This window comes from Sorex araneus, chromosome 3 (genome assembly GCF_027595985.1).
Source record: "Sorex araneus isolate mSorAra2 chromosome 3, mSorAra2.pri, whole genome shotgun sequence".
NCBI classification, from domain to species: domain Eukaryota; kingdom Metazoa; phylum Chordata; class Mammalia; order Eulipotyphla; family Soricidae; genus Sorex; species Sorex araneus.
Genome location: NC_073304.1, coordinates 125,167,994 through 125,190,268, shown reverse-complemented (window position 1 = coordinate 125,190,268; position 22,275 = coordinate 125,167,994). Strand labels below are relative to the sequence as shown.

The following is a 22,275-nucleotide window of genomic DNA, read 5'->3' as shown; positions in this document are numbered from 1 at the left end:
CAGCCAGAGCGCCCACGCCAGGCGCCCCTGGGATGCAGTTCCGCAGGCTGGCTCATGGCTCTCCAAGGCCGCTTCCCTCCCCAGACGGAAGCCCTGACTGCGGCCACAACCAAACTCCGCAGAGGGGCTCGAGCGAGGGAGGAGAGGGTGGGGTGCGGGCTCTGCACGCAGAAGCCCCGGCTCAAACCCTGGCACTGCACAGTCCCCAGGCACTGCCAGATGCACCCCCCACCCCACTCTCTCCCCACATAACCAAAGGAACCAAGGGGCGGGGGGGGGGGGGTGGCGGGGGGACAAACAAAAACCAAGAGAAACATAATTCTCACTCCTGCCTCTGCTTGGGGGCTGGAGCGATAGAACAGCAAGTAGGGCGTTCGCCTTGCACACAGCCGACCCGGGTTCAATTCTGCCAGCTCTCTCGGAGAGCCCGGCAAGCTACCGAGAGTATCCCACCTGCACAGCAGAGCCTGGCAAGCTACCATGGAGTATTCGATATGCCAAAAACAGTAACAACAAGTCTCACAATGGAGACGTTACAGGTGCCCACTCAAGCAAATCGATGAGCAAGGGGATGACAGTGACAGGACCGTATCTGCTTGGATGACTTTTTTTTGGTTTGTTGTTGGGCAACACACAGGGTGCTCAGGGGTTATTCCTGGCCCCACACTCAGGAATTACACCTGGCAGGCTTGGGGGACCCTATCGGGCATCGGGGATGGAACCTAGATTGGCTGCATGCAAGGCAGATGTCCTACTCACTGTACTATTGCACTGGCCCTTCTACGTGGACGGCGGCTATGGGTCTATCTAGCTGATCTGAAACCATGAGACGTTCCCTGAAGAACCCTGGACTGCTTTGCTCTGAATTGCCACATCGGTATCACCACGAAGCAATCAGGATGTGCACTAGGCACTCTCGAAGGTCCCCGGTACACTGAGTCACCCAACCTTCCACACCAGCACTCACTCCTGGTGAGGGCAGGGACGGCCAGGGCAGACCGCTCTCCAGGGCTACCTGGGACGTCAATCCAGAACCTGGGGCCCTCCCCACCACACAAACCAGCCTTTCAAAGACCACGTGCCAGAGGCACACACCCATGCAGAGAATGTTTGGGGAATCTTAATTAGAGTTCATGTTCTCAAGGGAAAAACACACAGAGCTGGTACTAAAAGGACCAGGGTGTCTCAAGGGAGCCCCCCAACCCCTGCCACCAAAAAAAAAAAAGTACATATAATGAAAATGAAATTTTTAGGTCTAGATATACCCAAACTGAGACATTTCTCAATTCTTCAGGAGAATTAAAGCAGCATAGACGTGTGTGGGAGCAGGGAAAGCCGAACTCGGAGGCTGAAAGGGAGGTTCCTGGTGAGAAGCAGTACCCCCTGCCATGTGTCATGAAGCCAAGGCCACCATCGGACGTGCTGAGGCGGTGACTTAGCCCCCAGGCTCTCTCTCTCTGTCAAGCCTCCCCATCAGACTGCAGCTCCCAGCCCAGCGTGCTCCAGGCCAGGGCCTCTCGGCCTGTGCCGTGGTGCTGCTCAGCAGAGATGCTCTCCCGGGAGCACTTGGGCACGGGTGGGGAGGCATGGGGGGGGGGGTACAGGGGAGCAGGCCACTGTTCTGAAGGGGCTTGGGGCCTGCTGAAGGCAGCCACCTCGCTCTGTCAGAAGGAACGGCAGACCTGGGGAGTCAGAGCGAGAGTACAGCGGGGAGGCACTGGCCCTGCACACAATCAACCCGGGTTCAATCCCCAGCACTGCACAATCTCCAGGCACTGCCAGATGACACCCCTTGGGGTCCTCTGAGTACGAGCAGGAGTCATTTCTGAGTGCAGAGGCAGGAGGCACCCCTGAGCATCACCAGGCGTGACCCAAAATCAAAATTTAAAAAAAAAAAAAAGAAGAAGGAGGAATGGCAGCTCTGAAGGTGCTTAGCAAGCCCAGTGCTTTTCAGAAGCAGGGCTCAGACGAGGCACAAGGACCCCGGGTCTCCGGTGGCACTCACACACGCACCCGGGCCAGGAAACCCACTTACCTGGACGACAGGTTCGAGAGCGCCCGGTTGAGCACCTCGGGGGTATCGTCCACAGGTGCAGGGATGGGGGCAGCCTCCGCTCGGCTCTCGCTGTCCGACGCCGTCTCCCCCTCAGCCTTGACTTCTGCATCCTGTGCGGGAGAGAGGGGGGAAGGTGAGCAAGCTCAGCAGATGCCCGGGAAACGATGCGAGCAGCTGACAGGACAGACGGGCACACAGCGGGGCGGCTGGGGCATGGGGTGGGGGGCTGTGACTGGAGGGCGGGGGCCTCCCCCACCCTGCCCTGCAGCAGGTCTCCCGGTCACACACCCAAGACACCCGTCCGCCTCTGCGGGGCCGTCAGACCACACCTAAAGCGCCGCCACCATGGCCACCCGGGCAGCCTGGGACTCTGGCCAGGCTCCTTCAGGGCAAGCCGGGGGCACAGTCCCCCCAAGCCCGGCGTTCCTAGCAGGCTCCACAGAGCAGGCCATGAGGACGCCAGGCCTGGTCAGGGAAGAGGTGACAGAGACAGTGAATCATGGGGCTAGGGCGTCCCTGCCCTCCCTGGCCCCGGGTCCGAGTCAGCACACCCTTCGCACCCCTTCGTCCACCCGCAGGGTCAAGGCCAGAGCCCACCCGGACTGGGAGGGGCAGTGGCCGGGAGACACGGCACTACTGCCCTCTTAGTCCCCAGGGTAGGCTGAAGGGCTGTGCGGGAAGAGAAGAGCAATCACTTAGGAGGCGTCTCCCGGCTGGGGAGAAGAGCATTTCCCGAGCCTAGGAAACGCCGAGCAGTTCTGGGAAGGAGAAAACGCCCAGAAGAATCCCACTTAGGCAGGAAGTAGCAGGGACGCCGAGAGCATCAGGGGCTGGCTCCAAAGCCGGGTGGGGGCGGCCAGGGCTCCTGACTCCAAAGGGTCCACCCAGCAGGTTCCCCTCACGACACCATGCTGGGGCCCTCGGTAAGAAACTTAGAACAGGGGCTGGAGCAATAGCATAGCGGGTAGGGCATTTGCCTTGCACACGGCCGACCCGGGTTCGAATCCCAGCATCCCATATGGTCCCCTAGCACCGCCAGGGGTAATTCCTGAGTGCAAAGCCAGGAGTAACCCCTGTGCATTGACAGGCGTGACCCAAAAAGCAAAAAAAAGAAAAAAAAAAGAAACTTAGAAGAAACTGATCCCAAAACGGCAAAGGCTGTTTCACCACATCTTCAACATTTCCACTGTACACATGGGCAAGCACAGCAAATTATTTTTTGAGTTGAAGTAACAATTTAAATGTGTCTGACAGGAGTTGGAGGGGTGGTCCACTGGGGTGGGGGGGTGCCTGCCTTGCATGAGGTCACATGGGTTCGACCCCAGCACCACATAAGGTGCCCCGAACTCTATCAGGAGTGATCCCTGAGCTCAGAGCCAGGAATAAGTAATGGGCACAGTGGACGTGGCCCACAAATAAAAAATGAAACAAAGCAAATTGCCCAGCAGGGCCACAGAAACGGTTCAACGGGCTGGAACGTGGGCTGTGTATGCCGGGAGGAGGAGGCGCCGTCCCCAGACCCAGCTGGGAGCAGCCCCTAAGGTGATCAGGTATGGTCTCAAGACAAAGTCTCCCTGACCCTGGCAACGACACGACTCTGAGCACCCTATCTCATCACCACTGGCCCTTCGCCACGCCCTCCCTTCTGCGATCTGGAGGAGTATTTTCAGAGCTCCAGATTTAAGGGTGACTAATTTTAAGCGTGTGACTAATGTGTTCTCCCCGTCTGCTCTAATCCACCCCCAGCCCAGTCACTCCCTCTCAGCACTTGGGGGAGAGCTACAGCGCTGCCATCTTCGCCGTTCATCACTGCACCCCTGGCGCCCCTTGAAGATGGGGCCCATGGCCCTTACTCTCAGGCGCGGGGCAGCGCTCCTGGGCGGCAGGCAGGTGGAGGGAGCGGGTGGGGGAGGTGCTGGAGCTGCCAGGCCTACCCTCACCCAGACAGCCGTCTCTCCCAAGAGCCCCAGTGTGCCTGGGAACCCCGAGCACAGCCCACAGAGGGGCCTGGCAGAACGTGAGCCCTATCGAGCACCACGCTTGTCTCGGCCAGGCGGAGCCAAGCACCCCAGTACTGAGTCACCTCACCAGAGGGGTCCTCCTTCCCTGCCTGCTCTGGCGGGTGCGACCATCCACACCCCATGAGCACCAGCTAAGCTCACCACGGGGTCTCCAACCTGTGAGCACCCGGGCCCCATCAAAGCAGGAGAAGCAGAGGACTGAGCTCAACACACACAGAGCTCAGCATGAGGTTATTTTTAACTTACCCATCCTGTTGTCAAGGAGATTCACAAAGGCGGCTGGTTCCCAGGAGGGAAGGGCAGGAAGGAGCCCAGGCAGAGGCCCTGGGGCGGGAGCAGGGGGGAGGGGAGGAGGGATGCAATCTCTAGACCTCCTGGCAGGAGCTTCTGCCAAGGCTGGCCCCTGTGCCTGCACTACCCCACGCTGGCGAAGTGAAATGTCCTCAGGCAGAAAGCGGCAGCGTTCCACAGAGCCCGCCACAAAGACACGCGTGGCACTGCCCAAGGTCAGGGGAGCTAGGACTGAACAAGAACAACTAAAACCAGCCTGAGTCTTGGAGACTGAACCCCGGGGTTTCGCCTGTCTGCACTAGCGTGTTGCAGGGTCGGGGACTCACCTGGGCCACTAAATGCGCATCCTCAGCAGCTGTCCCTGGAGGGACCCTTTGCGCAGACAGACCGGCAGGAGACAGCCCCTTCCACCGACAGAGCTCCCAGCACGGAGGGGCAGGCGGTGGGAGGGGCAGTGCCCGGGGTGTCTGACCCCTGACAAGTGGGTGTCACAAGAGTGAGCAAGGGAACAACAACAAACCCTCGAGAGCCCCGAGGCGCCTGGCACTCAGGCCCGTGCCCACCTCCCCCGGGCTGCACCCACAGTGGGCCCCGCAGGAGCCAGCCCGGCTGGCGGCTTGCCCCCCCAGGGACGGTGAGTCCGGCACATCAACCACAAGCACGGGGAGAAGCAGCCACTCGGGGCCCACGGATGCCCACTACTCTCACACACACCCGCCGTCCTCTGTGCAAAAAGGAACCTCAGTTTCTCGGCCCAGGGCACTACAGCCCCCTGTGAGCCCCCAGCACACTCTGAGGGGGACAATAAGGAGGGGGGGGCACAGGAGGCCACAGTCACCAGGGAATGACGAAGAAACCCTGGTTTAGAGATCAGAGGGGGCATCAACGAAGCGTATGAGAACAGGGACCCGCTGCAGACCCCCACAGCTCAGCCTCCTGACCACGGCGTGGGACAGAGGGGGGAGGCACCCCAAGGCAGGTCCTGCTCACCGAGCCGGACCCCTATGCGAGAGCAGGCTGGGGAGCGCGGGGCCAGCTGCCTGAGGCGCCACTCAGGGGGAGGGACGGGCCACAGCTGATGCCCAGGTGTCGGTCCCCATTCTCTCTCCTATGGCACTTTATAATGGTGTTATGAATATGGACACACACACAAACACAAGCCTGGAAAGTGTTTGCCAACTGGGGCATGTGGCACTAACATCACATCCGCCCAAGCATAGTCTGCCAGCAGCTTTGGGCTTCCTGTTTCCTACCAGGAAGCATCACAGGCATCCAAAAGATCCCCCCCCCCCCCGCAGTGAATGAACTTCTGCAATTCTTCAATTCTTTCTTGCGCCTCTGTGGACCTGCTCTGAGGGTGTGACAGGATCCACTCTGTCTCACCCTCAGAGTGCCAGGCCCCTGCCACTACGACGGGACGTGAGCCTCAGTCCACTCCGACCCCTCTCAGCTGCACAGCAGGCTGGACCCATCGGCTCTGGGCCCGTGCAGGAGAGAGAGATCGGGGGAGAGGCCGTCGGACCATTCCAGCCTCCTCAGCCCCGATCCCAAAGCCCCTCTTCTCCCTTTTCAACCTAAGGGGAGCAGAGCAGATCCTGTCTCTGATTCCATCCTCCCGGAACCCCTCGGCCACGGTCAGAGGGGTGGGGCGCGCTGGTGTAAACAGGAAGCGGTGCTGTCAATGGCAGGGAGGAAACTCGGTTCCTGGGGAAAGGCAGAACCTGGCAGTGTTCTGGGACGCAGGGACTCGGGTGAGACCTGGCGACATTCGGGGAGATACATATGCTCGGAGAAAATCCACCTCTCACAGCAGCCCAGACGCCTTCTCGGCAAAAGAGAAGGCGGCAAGGGAGGGAGCCGCGGAGCGAGAGGGAAGTTTCTTGAGGGTGGAGAGGCATCTTCTCCACGTGCGGAGGCCGCGGGCTTCGTCAGACCAACATTGCTCACACTCACCTTCACGGCCACTCTCCACGAGAAACCCTCCCCTCGCGCCACCCTGGCTCTGTCAGGCGAACAGAAGCTCACAGGGCGGCGCCCAGTAGGGCTGAGGGAAACCCACCTCCCTGTGTCACCGCCGACAGAGCAACAGTGAGAGCTTGAGTGAAACCCACAGCGGCCGAGGCCAGACTGGACTGAGGCCCTGGCACCAGGCCAAGCAGACCCCAAGCGGGTGGGGCTGTCCCCATGACCACCAGCAGCTCCCCTTCCTGCCAGACCAAGGATCAAGCCCTGGGACTCGCAGTCATGCTCCATTTCTCTACCCGACACTGCCTCAGTTGTGCCTCACTCAAGAACAGATTCTAAGGGCCTGGTGACTCACAGTAACGCTCTGACCCTGCCTGTCTGAAGGGCCAAGGCCAAAGGAAAGTCAAGGGCCAAGGCCAAAGGAAAGTCAAGGGCCAAGGCCAAAGGAAAGTCAAGGGCCAAGGCCAAAGGAAAGTCAAGGGTCAAGGCCAAAGGAAAGTCAAGGGCCAAGGCCAAAGGAAAGTCAAGGGCCAAGGCCAAAGGAAAGTCAAGGGCCAAGGCCAAAGGAAAGTCAGGGGCGACACCAGCCAGGCTTCTCTTCTCTCTCGGCTCCAAAGACATGTTTCAGCACAGGTGGCGTCAGCGCAGGGGCGGCTGGCCTCCCGACAACTGTCCTTCCCACTGCCACTGCCTTTCAATTCCTAAGCTCCATCCAGCGACCACGTCCTTTACACGAGCCTTTTGCACCCAATACACACGTCCTGAGGAAAGCCAGCAGGTTGGGCCTCATCCTTCTGCCAAGCTGCCTTCTGCTCGCGCACGCCCCGGGAAAGCTACTGAGGTGACGGACTGGCACTCCCCTTAGACACCACAGGGGCGGGGTCGTGTCCACATGGCGCAATGCTTCTCAGGACACCTGCTCGCCATCCCCTTCCCTCCCACCTCCTCAGAGACCACCGGGGCCTCTCCACACCCACCCTGGCAGCTCAACAAGGACAGGCGCTGACACTTTCCTCCCGCTCTCGGGCCCGCCCTCCTGGGTCCTGCAGCGGCCTCTGAGTCGGGAAACACTCGTCTCCTTCCGGCTTCACGTCTCCCCTGCTCTCAGACAGACAGCACCGCAGGGAAGACAGCACCTGGCACGCAGTCAGCCCAGGTTCAATCCCCGGATCGATCCCCGGGATTCCACCAGACGTGGTTCCTCAGCGCAGGGCCAGGAGTAAGGCCCAAATGCCCCAGGTGTGGCGCAAACCTCTCCTTGCCCCCAAAATGAAGCCAACACTCAGGAGCCGTAGAAACAGAATGAATCAAGTCCTGGTGAGGTGTGAGCCCTAGATGAAACTAAGATGAGAATTTCGTTGGTCTCTGAGTTACATGAGCAAAGAGAATCCTTCTTTTCCACTTTAGGGTTTTTCCCTTTTTGCCCCCGGGAGGGTGGGGCATGCCCACTGGTACTGGGGACCACCATGGTCACACACAGAGGAAGGGGACAGAGCATGCAGAATGAAGCTGAATTCTGAATTCCTTTTCCACCCTCACGAGCTCTTCCTCCTGTTTCCCTCTAAGACCCTAATTCAGGGGCTGGAGAAATAATGCAGGGGTTAAGGAGCTTGCCTTGCATCCAACCAACCCCCATTCAACCTCTGAGCACAGGGTCCTCCCACCCAACACTGCCAAATAACCTCCCCAAAATAAAGATCCTCATCGACTTGGATGTGCTCCCTGGAAATCACTGACCTCATGACCAATTCTCCCCAAAGTCCCCTTTACTGAAAGAACGTTCCTCACTCCCATTCTCATGAATTTCTTCACCAACGTCTGAATCAGGTAGGAGTGCAGGGGAACGTCCCCCAGTACTCTGGGCTCTTCTTGGACTGCGTAAGCAAGCAGAACATTCAACACGTCGGCAAAGGAAAAACTGATTTAAATCAAACAAGGATACAATACAGAGAATTTACAAAGCAGTTCATTTCTGCCTGTTCTTGTTTGGGGGCCACACCCGGAGGTGCTTGAGGGGCTTGGAGATGCAGAGACTGAACTGAATTGGCCGTGTGCGAGGCAAGCGCCCTCCCCGCCGTACCATCTCTCCAACCCAAACAGGACAGTCAGTTCTACAAAAATGATTCAGTAGAGCTGGTATGTTCGTCCTGCACTAAGGGGCCTGGTCAGCAAGGAGAGAAGAGCAAGATTTTACGACAAGGGGTGGATTCCATCTTTGCACGGTTAGCAGGTGAGTTGCTCAGAGAGGGAGGATGCGCTCACTAAGGACCTTGACATGATGGGGCCCCGCCCCCCAAGCGACACGCTCTGAGGTCAGAACAGGAAGCAGCGGTTGTCCCTTCCGCAAGGAAACCCGCAAAGGACTGGGGCAAGGCTCTTTCTTATTCTCCAGGCTCTTCACACACACGCCTGTGACAATTAGCAGACGGTCTGGCCAACCAGAGCGAAGCAGGCCCAGAGCAAGGCCAGAAAGAGCCGTTCCTGTCCAGACCCCTGTCCAGGGCCGCCCAGAGAAAGCGGCTGCAGAGCGGCCCTGAGCTCCTTCCCGCCAGGCAAGTCTGGGAGGCAAGTCTGGGTTTCACTGGTCCTGACAAGTGAGTCACTCCCCAAGGACACCTGACACTTGGAGCAGCTGCTGGGGACAAGGCGTCTGTCTGTCTCTCAGGGTCTCCGGAAGAGCAGAGCATCTGGGGCCAAGGCCGGAGAGGTCTCGCAACGCCGCGGCAAGGTGCCCCTGAGTGCAACCAGGAGCCAGTCCAGGCCCTGAACAGGGATCAGGCCGAGCACCGCAGGGTGTGACCCTTCTCCCCAAGGAGTTTTCACTTGGACTTGGAAATCCGGGGCAGAAAACATCCTAGAACTGAGGAAAGGCGAATGAGGAGGTAAGGACCCATCTTCCCAAAAAAAAGTGGGGTCCTGTTCCCAGCGGATACGGTCTGACTGCCTGCCTGCCTCCCTCCCTCCCTCTCTCTCTACTTCTCTCTCTCCTTCCCTCCCTCCCTTCCTCCCTCCTTTCTGTTGGACCACACAAGTGATGCTCGGGGCTTGCTTCTGGCACTGTGCTCAGGAGTCACTCCAGGCAGGCTCGGAGGACCAGAACATTCGGGGATGATGGGGCTGGAACCCAGGCTGGTCACAGGCAAGGCAAGTGCCCTGCCCTCTGCACTGTCTTTCCGGCCAGACCCCTGGGAACCATGACTTGGAACCTGCCTCTCCTCAAATTTTATTCCATACTGTCACTCATCACTCACACAGATTAGGAACCGGGAAAGTGACGTCCAAATAAATAAAGCTGGCGAAAGGGCAAGTAAAAGCAGTAAGGCCCCCGGGCTGCAGGAGAACGACGGCAGTCACCTGCGAGTTCCCTGGGCTGAGAGCACTGAGCAGGGTGACAGCGCTAGGCCAACACCCGGGTGGGACTGGCGGGAGTGCCAGGTGGGTAGAAGGCACACTCTGAAGGCCTCTGGAGGCGACAACAGGCGACACCGCGACCGTCCACGGAGGCCTAGCTCGAGCACTTCAGAAGAGCAGCCCTCCGCCACACCGGGGAGATGGATCCCACCTGGCAAAGCTACAAGCCCCCCAGGCTCCTCCACATCCTCCTCTGGGCCGCGCCACGCACGGCCAGGTTAGTGATCGAGCCCAGCCGACTGGCCCACCCCTCCACTCACTTCTGCCCACTGAAGACAAGACGCCCACCACGAAAGGCAGTCCCCAGCCCAGCCGACCCCCACACCCTCCCTCTGCTGACCCTTCAGTCCCGACTGCTCGAGGAAAACCTCCCCGAATCCTATTTACAGGAGATGGGGGGGAGTAAAGGGAGAGGGGAGTCCTCCTCTCAAACAAAAGGATTTGCCAAGCATCTGGGACTGTTACCTTAATTGACAACGGAACAAATATGACCTTTCACGGTGGATGGTATGGCTCAAGGTCTTGAGAGGACAGGCTCCGAGGCAGAAGGCAGAGGCAAGCCAGCAAGGAGAGACGAGGCCGAGTCGGGAGTGTCAACAGTCCGCAGAACCCGGCGCCTCAGGGAGGAGGAGCCCTGCGAACTACCTGGCTTCCGCCAGCAGAACTGGAAAGGGTCGAGCTGCACCGACACTTTCCCTCCCAGGGCTCCCAGAGATGACAGGTCCCACCTCCTCCCCACGCCTCTGTCGGGCTCCACAATCTACAGGTCAGAAAGGGAGGAGGAGGGCCAGAGCAACAGTACAGCGGAGAGGGCACTTGCCCTGCACGCGGCTAGCCTAGGTTCGCTCCCCGGCTCCCCTTAGGGACCCCCGTGCATGCCAGGAGTAATTCCTGAGCACAGGCTCAGGCAGGAGTAACCCCTGGCCCCGCTGGGTGTGGCCCCAAAGCCAAGAGAGAGAAAAAGAAAGAGGGAGGGGGGAGAGAGAGACAAAGAGACAGAGAGACAGAGAGAAGAAAAAGAAGAAAGGAAAAAAACCCAGGGAAGTAAGAAAGCCCTCAGTCACCCATTTCCCTAAAGTGCTCCCTGGCCTTCATCCGGTAAAAGTGCAAGGAGTTCATTTTACTTTGTTGTGCTTTAATCCTTGAACTTTTATAAGATTCATCACCCGTGGGGCCAGGGAACAGGAGTTTCGGCACTCGTAATGCACAAGACTGACCTCCACCATCCTTCGTCCCCAGGCCCCTCATGTGCCCCGCCCCAGCCCCACCAGGAGTTATCCCTGAGCACTGTGGGTGTGGGCACCAACCCACCCCGCAACACAGTCATCAACCTGTATCCCCCAGGCCTGGAGTGGGTGGGGAGGATAACCCCAGAACTGCCATTACACAAACACACCTAATGACTAAAAGGGCCGACTCTTCAGTCCTCTACGGAGAGATGAGTGCAGGGAAAGGAGAGGAGGAACACTCCCAGGGCACTCATGAAACCAGGGTGGTGGTGAGCTGCACTCCAGGCAGCAACTGCGATGCCAGGAGAAATGCTTCAAGTAAGGCAGAATAAAGCCTGTTAAGCCCTAGAGGGCTGGGCTCTGCTCGCAGAGTATGTAGATCTGTGCATATTTCCACTGATTTCCCTAGAGTAATGGGAAGTGACTTCACTAGACAGAACCAGAACCCACCCACCCTGTTAGCCCCAGAACTGCAGCTGGAAAAGTCCTGAAAGGTAGTACAGCACGCAGAGCATCTGCCAACTGGGTTCGATCCCTGCACCCCAAATGGTCTCCTGAGCCCCCCAGAAGTGCTCCCTGAGCACAGAGCCAGGAGAAAGCCCTGAGCGCAGCCGGATGTGGCCCAAACCCAGAAATCAAGGCCAGTTCTCCAAGCACTGCCCAGGGCTCTGTGGATACAGCAGACCACATACCACGCGCTCATCATGAGTCCTGAGCCTCACCCCTGGCACCAAGGCACCCCTGCCCGGCACCACAAGGTGTGAGACCCCACAACCAAAACAGTAGCAAAAATTGCTGCCTTGGAGGCTGGAGCGATAGCACAGCGGGTGGGGCATTTGCCTCGCACGCGGCTGACCCGGGTTCGATTCCCAGCATCCCATATGGTCCCCTGAGCACCGCTAGGAGTAATTCCTGAGTGCAGAGCCAGGAGTAAGCCTGTGCATCGCCAGGTGTGATTCAAAAAGAAAAAAAAAAATTGCTGCCTTCACATTAAGAGGCATCTGCTTGGGCCAGAAAGACAGTCCAGAGGGTAAAGGTGTTTGCCTCACACACACCCGACTGAGGTTCAGTTCTCAGCATTCCGTACGGTCCCCTGAGCCCTGCCAGGAGACACCCCTGAGCATGCAGCCAGGAGTAAGCCCTGAGCACCACATGTGGCCCCAAAACATACAAAATTTCAAAACAGACTCAATTGTTTTGGAAGACTTGTTTCCTTTTTAACCCACAGAATAAAAGTATACTGTTTAATTTCCAAGTACTCAGGGCCAGGGATCTATCGCAGTGGCTTCAAGAGCACGTGAATGAGGCCCCTGCAATGCCAAGAGTCAAAACTTCTGCGGAATCCTGCTCTCTGGTGCATGTTCTGATAAGGAAAATGAATCAAAGGTCAGCGTGTGAGAGCCCCAAGTTAGATTCCCCGCACCGCAGTCCGCCAAGCCTAAAAGAGGGGTCAAAGAAAAAAATATTTTTTTGTTATTGATCTACAGTTTATAGTTGGAGAACATTTTGTATGAATAAAATTCTATAAAAGATAATAAAAATCAAGTCACAAAAGTAGTGAAAGAATTAATCAGGAAAGAAAAAAACTATGAATCACAGAGAGTAAACACACGGCTTGGGATGCTTACATTGGAGCAGAATGCAAAATGTGTTTATTCCTGAGGGCAAAAATGCCCGGAAGGCCCAGAGGCAGAGAACTGTCATCAGTTAAGTCACCCCACAGAAGCTGCTTGTTACTGGGGAGCAGGAATCACTATTAACTTTTCCCCTCAAAAAACTACGACGGGAGGGGGGGCACTGGAGTGGGGCGGCGCCAGCCCAACCTCCAAGTGGCCCCGGCCACCAGAAGTCACGCCCTCAACCCACCCTCGGCGCCATCTTGCCACATTCAACAGAGAAGAGGCCAGGCATTCTGGTGAGCAACGCGGCTGGAGAAATGCTCCGGACCTGAAACCGGGCCCAAAACCAGGCCAGCAACACCGGGGATCCAGACGGAGGAGGTACAGCTGGTACACATTCTCCAGATGGAGCCCTGGCGACACTGAGCAGCAACTAACACGGCTCCGGCTTGCGGGACTGGGACACATCCGAACCGCGTGGCCACATGACCTTTTCTAAAAACTGAAAACATACAATCTTTTAATGGAAAACCAATTATCAAATGCTTCCTTAGTAGGGCTGTCTTTCTTGGGGGGAAACTCCAACAACAATAGTGAGTTTTGTTTTGCAATATGGAACGTAATCAAGGTAAAGAGAAAATGAAGTGAAATTCATCAGTTATACAGTTGGGGGTGGGGGGCGGGGGCGGGGGGTATACTGGGGATTTTGGTGGTGGAATATGGGCACTGGTGAAGGGATGGTGTTTGAATATTGTATAACTGAGACATAAACCTGAAAACTTTGTAACTTTCCACATGGTGATAAAATAAAAATTTTAAAAAAACTACGACAGGGATCTGGAGCTGGAGAGACAGTACAGTGGGTGGGGCGTTTCCTTGCATGAAGCTGTCCTCGGTTCAATCCCAGCCAGGAGTGACCCCTGAGCACAGAGCCAGGAGTAAGCCCCGAGCACTGCCTGGTGAGGCCAAAAACCAAAACCAAAACCAAAAAAAATGAAAACATAAAAGCACCACACCTGCTTGCTCTTCAAGCCCGTGCTCTCTCTCTCTCTCTCTCTCTCTCTCTCTCTCTCTCTCTCTCTCTCTCTTTTGGATTTTTGGGTCACACCCGGTGATGCTCAGGGATTACTCCTGGCTTTGCACTCAGAAATTACTTCTGGCAGTGCTCAGGGTACCACATGGGATGCTGGGAATCGAACCCGGGTCGGCTGCATGCAAGGCAAACGCCCTACCCACTGTGCTATCACTCCAGCCCCCCCCAAGCTCTCTCTTAACACAGACGTCCTCTCTCTCTCTCTCTCCCCCTTACATCGTTCTAAGCTTCATTCCATAAAAACTGACTTGAGTCGCGTTTTGGCCTCCTCCTGAAACTCCTTTCTGTGATGGAAGATGCTGGGCCCAGAAAAACCAGGCAGTGAAAAAAGCACTGCCTGGCTCCGGCCTGGGAAACCAGGCCGCGGGGCTCGTCTCCCAAACCGTGCAGAACAAGCGGAGTCAGGACCCTCCTAACGGCTGCCTCATGGGCTGGTGGGACAACGTCTGTGCAGGTGCTCACGGCCGGCTTGGCCAGCCCTGATCTAAGCCAGGCTCGCCCTGAGTGCAGGAGGGGGGAGCAGAGAGGTGGAAGCACTCTACTCTCAAGCCCCCACTTCACTGAGCTACTGGCAGCAGGAGGCTTCAACCCCAGAGGCTGTGGAGAGAGGACTCGAAAGCCCTTGGTGAGCGCAGGCCTCCCCACTCCAGCACCGATGTCTCTGGGCGGTGGGCTCATGCAAACTGCAGAGATCTGCAATTTGGAAAGGCCTGTGGAAATCATGTGCCAACGATTTTAAGGCTTCTCCAACTACGGACACATCATTCGAGTGTCAGATGATGGGATGTGTTAGCACGTTCACTGTTCTGGAAGAATAAACTGAAGAGTCGACAGAGCTTAAAAAAAAAAAAAAAAAACACGAGGCCCATGTCCCACTGCAGCCGCTGTTAAGCTCATCTACCAGCCTGGTTCCAGAGGCTCATAAGTAAATCTCGAAAGAGATCAACCAGCCACAAAAATTTCTGGATTCCAGTTCCTGGGGAGACCTCCAGGTGATCTCAGGAGGGGGGCAGGCCAGCTCCCACCCCAGCAGACGCCCCACCCCCAGGGCCGAGGCCAGTCTCCAGCCAGACTGACCAATTAAATATTCTGGGCCTCCTGGAGCCTCCAAACTCGACAACACTGACATCCCCAGTAGTAGCGCACCAGACTGGAGGGAATGTGACAGAGAAGCCACCCAATCTCAACTAACACAAGCATTCACACAGAAGACTTAACTTGCAACAACAGCTTAGAAACCCTCAGTACTGTGCCTCCCCGAGATGAGATACAACCATTTCCACATGTTTTCTCCTACAAAATATTGTTTGGTTATTCCATCAGTCACTTAGTGGTAACAAGCAATATAAAATAAATTACTGTGGGCCTGCCCACAGTAATTTATCGCTGGAGTGATAGCACAGCGGGTAGGGTGTTTGCCTTGCACACGGATGACCCGGGTTTGATTCCCAGCATCCCATATGGTCCCCTGAGCACCGCCAGGAGTAATTCCTGAATGCAGAGCCAGGAGTAACCCCTGTGCTTCGCCAGGTGTGACTCAGAAAGAAAAAAAAAAAATTAAAATTAATTAAAAATAAATAAATTACCATGGGCCTGCCACAGGAAGCAGGCTTGAGGGGTGGCTGGGAAACTGGGAAACGGGACGACGGTGGAGGGAAAGTGAGTGCGGTAGGTTAGAACACCGCGTGCCTGTAACAAACCATCATGAACAACGCTGTAAACCACAGCGTTTAAATCAAGTGGGAGGGGGCGGGCGTGGAGAGAGGAACACATGGCACCTGTACTTAAAGCAAGTCCTTGACGGGCCTTTCTCGTTATCCTATCTGTTACCCATTAACGTCTGAGACTTAAGAACTCGGAAGGTATCGGTTAAAAACCTTCTTCCTCTCCAGAATCATCCGGGGAGAAAGAAAAATAACTAGTCAGCAAAATTTCTGCCTGCAGTCTTGCCCACACTTCATTCAAAAGATTTTTCAAGGTATGCTGAAACTAAAGAACACCAAGACAAACTGGAAGTGCTACTCTTTTTTTCCCTTTACTTTTGGGGTCACACCCGGCAATGCACTCAGGAATTACTCCTGGCAGAGCTCAGGGGACCATACAGGAACCCAGCTCAGCCGCAAGTCAGGCAAAAGCCCTCCTGCTGTACTAGCGCTCCTGGCCCCCGGGAATGCTACTCTTAAGCTGAAAACCACATCACATGAGCAATTCAAAAGCCTATTTGGGGGCTGGAGCAATAGCACAGCGGGTAGGGCGTTTGCCTTGCATGCGGACAACCCGGGTTCGATTCCCAGCATCCCATATGGTCCCCTGAGCACCACCAAGGGTAATTCCTGAGTGCAGAGCCAGGAGTAACCCCTGTGCATCGCCGGGTATGATGCAAAAAGCAAAAAAAAAAAAAAAAAAAGCCTATTTGGGGCTGGTGGCCCTGAGCACCGCAAGCATGAGCACCATACCAGGGCTGTACCGGCATCACAGGAAATGGCCCTGGCCCCAAATAACCACTGGGTATCTTCCATTATTTAAAAAAAAAAAAAATCCTATCTTAAAAATTAGCATATGGTTGGAGAGACCTACAGGGATTAAGGCACTCACCCTGCACGAGACTGACCCCAGTCGTATTCCCAACACCGCCTATGGTCCCCGAGCACAGGGGACTGACCACCGGGCACAGGGCTAGGAGCAGCCCCTACGCACCGCAAGATAGGACCCAAACCACTCCCCCAAAATACATGTAAGGAAAAGGAAGACTACAAAAGAAACTCTGTGCCAAAAATTTTTTTTTTCTTCAAAGTTATCCAAAAAAGATTGAATTAGGGGCTGGAGCGATAGCACAGTGGGTAGTGCATTTGCCTTGCACGCAGTCAACCTGGGTTCAATTCCCAACATCCCATATGGTCCCCTGAGCACCGCCAGGGGTAATTCCTGCGTGCAGAGCCAGGAGTAACCCTGTGCATCGCCAGGTGTGACCCAAAAAGAAGAAAAAAAAAAAAGATGGAGAGCTGCAATTCAGTGGATCTATCATTCCCCTACTCCCAAAGTTTTTTAACCTGGGAAAAAAAAAGTGAAACAAAAATATGCTTCATAAATGTTACCACTGATGATAATTATAAAAGAGCACTGCATTCTAAATTTTTATTAAATTACCGACAATGGAACTTTGGTGGAACAGGTAAAAGCTATTCCCCTAAAAAAAATCAAAATTTAACACCAATATTAATTTAATATACCTAATTTTAAATTTTAATTAAAATTTGGAGTTATTAGTAAATGCAGTTAATTTATTTTGAATAAGACTTAATTTTAATTATTTTATCCACTAACCTACCTAGTAATGGTAATTTGCCTAGCATTTAAATTTTTATAAATTTGGGGGGCCAGAGAGATAGTACAGAGGGTAAGACACCTACCTTGCTTGCAAGCAACCAGGGTTCGATGCCCAGGAGTACACATGGTCCCTGAGACCTGCCAAGACTGACTCTTTGGAGTAAACAAACTCAGCATCACTGGGTGTGGCCCAAGAGCAAAAAAAAAATCTGTTTTTATGAATTTAGCTTTTTTGTTTGGGGACCACACCTGGCTAGTGCTCAGTGTAGAGGATCAAACCCACAGCCCCACACATGCCCTAGAGAAGTGCTCCGTAGCCCCAGCCCCACACATTTCTATAAATGTAAAGATATTGAGGTCCATACTATGCCCAATCTTTGTGCTACCACCCAGTTTTGTTAGTTTTCCACGCCATTAATTCAACACACTTTTAAAGCTAGTAGTAAAGTTGACATTAAGCATTATCATCCGTCCACACAGCGTGGTGCTTCCGTACTGCATGCAGTTACCAGCTAAAATTTTCTTTCTGCTGCACAACTCTACTCATGCAGTTCAACCAGTTCCTCTTCGACCAGAGACCTGGCTCTCGCTGCCTAGCCAGCGGCTAATCTGCACAGCTAATCTGCCTCGCTTAGCCTTCAGGGCTCAGGACAATCCAATCAGGGGCTCAGGACTGACTTAACAGAATAGCTGCACCATTTCAGGGGCTGCCAGCTTCGTCCCTCCCAAGCCCTGCCAGAGAGACTGTTTTGCCACTCTGCCAGGAACCCCCGATGGATGGACACGGCTGGATGGAATCACGTGGGGCTACAAAACCCCCGCAACAAGGAACCCAGAGACTCCAGCTGTGGAGGCGACACCTAGCCAGGTTCTGGACACCTGGATTTCCCCAGAAGCCCAAGAGGGGAGGAGGTGCAGAAAGGGAGGCGAGGAAATGGGTGCAGGAGGTGAGAGGGCTCTGAGTAGGAGGGAGCCTGGTGTACAGAGCTCAACCCCCCGCCCACGAGCCCCATCTGGCCTGTGCCTGAGGACATCATCGGCCACTGTCACTCCCCCTCTTCAAGAGAGGTACAAGTGGAGGAGAGCTCCCCCCAAGAAAAAATTTAGTGGCCCTAAGAAACCATTTTTCTCATCAGACTGAAGTTCACTGTGGGCTGAAAAAAGCAGTGTGCTCACATATATCCGTGGAAATGTACATTACTAAATGCAACCTTTTCAAAAGGCCATTTAAAATTTTGAAGAGGCCCTCATGGGGCCAGAGACAGCTCAAAGGCTGGGTATAAGCTCTCCATGCGGGAGGCCTGGGTTCAACCCCTGGCACAGCATGGTCCCCCGCGATACACAGGGGGACTGTGTATCGCCGCGTTCTGCCAGGAAAGACCCCTGAGCATGGAGCTGAGAGTAGCCCACAGTACCACCCAGTGAGGCCCAAAAGCAAACAAAAGCGTCTCTCACAAGTCACATCTCCTCTGATCTAGCTGCTCCGTGTCTCCATGTTGGGAAAAAACTGCCCTCAGAGAATTCTCAGAGATCCGGCTGCTGGAAAGACTCAAGAGACAAACATTGGTTCAAAGAGCAGATTTTTCCAGCCTCCGAAAATGTCACGTTAGGGCCCAAGCCATCACTCACCAGGCTAGAGCACATGCTGTGTATGCGGGACTCGGGTTCAATCCCCAGGAGCAGAGCCCAGCATCAGCAGGACTGCCTGGGCACTGCGGGCCGTGCCCCATCCCCAACAGAAGGGAAAAGGGGTGGAAGGACAACGGCTAGTGAGGAGGGTCCAGTCATATGACTGCCCAGCTGGCAGTAGAGGTCTGATAATTAGGGTTTTGCTTCTGGAAAAAGCATTGAAAAAACAACTTCTCGCACACATGTGCACAAAGCTGGTGTCAGCTCTCTCCCGTTTGTCTGACTCCTGGTTTAACACTAACACACAATCAAGGGGCTGGAGCGATAGCACAGCGGGTATGGCGTTTGCCTTGCACACAGCCAACCCGGGTTCGATTCCCAGCATCCCATATGGTCCCCTGAGCACCACCAGGAGTAATTCCTGAGTGCATGAACAGGAGTAATCCCTGTGCATCGCTGGGTGTGACCCACAAAGCAAAAAAAAAAACAACAAGGCCAAGGCCAAAGAGGGTGATGTTCTAAGACGTCAGAACTAGAGGGAGTCCAATGGCCCTTCAGAGACAGCTCTGCTGTACTAACACATCCCTGGCCTTTCCTGGAATCGCCAGCATGCCCGCACCACTCCAGGTTCCCTTGCTCATTCTCCCATCCTCGAGGCACATTCCAGCTCCTCCTCATGCATCAACCGGCCACCAGCCCTGAGATCAACATACCCAGATGAGAAGGGAACCCAAGATTCACAAACAGATGATTCCAAGAGCCTATGAGATTCTTCCAGGACACTGGAAGAAGTTCCACGACCACTTACTCCCTTACTGAACTCAAAGCTAAAATTTTGGTACCAGCAACCAATGAAGGCAAGAAACCCTGGGCCAGCTTTCCCTGAACGGATGAAAGGGCTCTGAAGAATGTCAAACCATCGTGGTTCTGACCCCTGGACACAGTCTTATTTCTTCAACTTCCAGTGGTGGCTCATTCTAGTGTTTTGGATATTTTAAATGAAATGGGAAATGCAAGAATCACGTATAAAAACAAAAAAGCCAACAACAAGATAATTCCTCCCTTAGACCAAGGAAATGTAGGATGCCTAACCCCTGCTCTCAACACTCGGTGGGGGTCTCTAGAATAATGTGATGTCATAATCTCATCATCTGTCTAATGGAAAGGTCCCAGAAAAGGCTGTTACCTCTGGGGGAAAAAATGGTTTTTTCGGCAGAAGTTCTCATAAATAGCTACCCCCCAGAGGCAAGTTTTCAAGAGACCAATATGCACAAAATGAATATTCCGAGTACAGAGAATTCTGTGGAACAGAGAGGAAGTGGAAATGGTAACTGTTGGAAGAGAAATCTGGGCGTTTGGCTGACGGCCCTATGAAAACACAAAGCTCATGTAGTCCTTTGCTCCCGCAAAACTACAGGAGAGGACGAACATTGGCCCAAGCAGGGTTGGTGACATTATAGCAGGAGGGCAGCGGAGATGGCACCAAGGGCTCCTGTACAGGCTTGGCAAGCCAGGAGTGACTCCGAGCACTGAGCCAGGAGCAACCCAGTATTGCCAGGTGTGGTCCAAAACTAAAGGGAAGGAAAAGGTTGGAGGCCAGAGCATTGGTCCAGTGGGTAGGCCGTTTGCCTTGTGTGTGTCCAGCCCGGTTCAATCCCCAGCATCCCATATGGTCCCCCGAGCACATATGGCCTGTGCTCCGGAGTTCCTGCAGTGCCGGGACTGAGCCTGGACTTCCTGCAGGCAAAGCACACATCAGCTCTCTACACCCTCCCTGCGTCCTGAAGATGCAGTTATTAATGGCACATTAGTTCCTCCCTAGAGAACTGCCACCTGAAGCACTAAGGCATCCCCACGAGGGACAGGCACCTGGGTTTCAAACCCAGCCCTGCCAGTGGCTACACCGGATGCAGCAAACAGCTATTCCAACGTCAAGAGCCACGGTCTTCAATCACCCTTGGCAGGCAGGGGAAGGCTGAGAACCACTGCTTCCACACCCTGCTCATACCCCAGCCCACGGGCCAGCATGCAGGACAGGGATGATCCACAGGTGTAAAATGGTATAAGAACAACTGGGCCAGAGACACAGTACAAAGTTAAGACTGCTTATGGTCGCCTGAGCACTGCCAGGAATGACTCCAAAGCACAGAGCCAAAAGTAGGCCTTTGGGTGGGGAGAGAGGCAGGAGGGAAACTAGGGACATTGGTGGTGGGAAACGTGTACTGGTGAAGGGATGGGTATTGGAACATTGAAACGCAGTCGTGAACAACCTTGTAACTGTATATCTCACTGTGATTCAATTAAAAAAGAAAAAAAAGTAGGTCCTGTGATTCAATTAAAAAAAAGATCTGGCCAGGCTGGCTGGGGGGTGAGGGAGTAAGAGCAGAAATCACAGATAACATCAACCAAGAGGAAATCTTTTGTTTCACCCTTGAACAATAGAAGTGTCACAACTACCTGATTCCGAATGTTGTAAGATGAGTTCAGTATCTCGAAACACAGAACTTCCTATTAAGGAGGGCAGACAGCCCATTCCTATGACCCCTAGGGCCCATGGAACTGAATGCCCGTGATTACAGAAAGGATCACAACAACTTTCTTGGGAAGAGCAAGGAGGGTGGCGCCCGCCGTGCACGCAGCTGATTCCCCGTTCATTCCCAGCACATGCACGCGCGCGCGCGCGCACACACACACACACACACACACACACGCCACGCCCCCCTTCCCCCCTACACACACAAACACACACACACACCACCACTGCCGCCGCCACCATCACCACTGGGAGCGATCCTGGAGGGCAAGGCCGGGAATAAGCCCTGAGCATGGCGGGCTGTGGTCCCAACCACCCTCCCCCAAACACAAAACAAAAGATAGCAATCGACTGCAATCAGCAGCAGGCTGATCTGAGCAAATTTCTAGATGATGAAATAGACTGAAGATGTAAGAGGATAAAATGAAATGAAATGAAATGAAATGAAATGAAATGAAATGAGATGAAAATGCACCCCAGAGGACATACCTGAGGGAGACGGGAGGGAGTAGAAGCCACACCGTCCTCTGAAAGCCAAGGAGGGCTCTGGTGAGACCTGACACTCCAGATGGGGATTCTGCGCCCCACCACTCAACTGAAAACAAAGTCTACCAGGCTCCAGGCCCCAGCAGGCCCCTAAATCTCACCTCCCTCTAAGGAGAGAGGAGAGCCAAGACACACAGCCCTGTTCTTTCATTGTTTGGATGGGACAGGGGGTTTGGGTTGTCCTTCCCGGCTACTCCTGTCCCTCCTCTAGAGCTGACACGAAGAGCAATGATCAATAACCCCTTCGTGCACAGCCGCCAGACCCAGTGAGGAAAGTATGAGGCGTCCACACTGACTGTGAGTGGAACTGAGACACAGGCAATGCCCACAGGCTGGACAGGCCTTTCCGCTGCCCGGTCTGCGAGAACGGTTCTGTTCACCAAGCTGAAAGAAAGCCACAACCACAGTACAGCAGGGAGGGCATTTGCCTTGCACAGGGCCGACCTGGGCTCAATCCCCGTATCCCATATGATCCCTAAGTTCCACCAGGAGTAATTCCAGGGTGCAGAGCCAGGAGTAACCCCTGAGCATCGCTGGGTGTGGCCCCAAAACAAA

The 22,275-nt window shown here is 54.7% G+C and overlaps 1 protein-coding gene across 1 annotated transcript in view; it reads right to left on the bottom strand.

Annotated features, from left to right (window-relative positions):
• CDS2 (CDP-diacylglycerol synthase 2) overlaps window positions 1–22,275 on the bottom strand; it is a 59,113-nt gene that overhangs the window by 20,924 nt on the left and 15,914 nt on the right. The window contains exon 2 of the mRNA XM_012933268.2: window positions 2,036–2,166. Within this exon, the coding sequence (XP_012788722.1) occupies window positions 2,036–2,166 (131 nt within the window). The remainder of the gene's footprint in view (window positions 1–2,035; window positions 2,167–22,275) is intronic.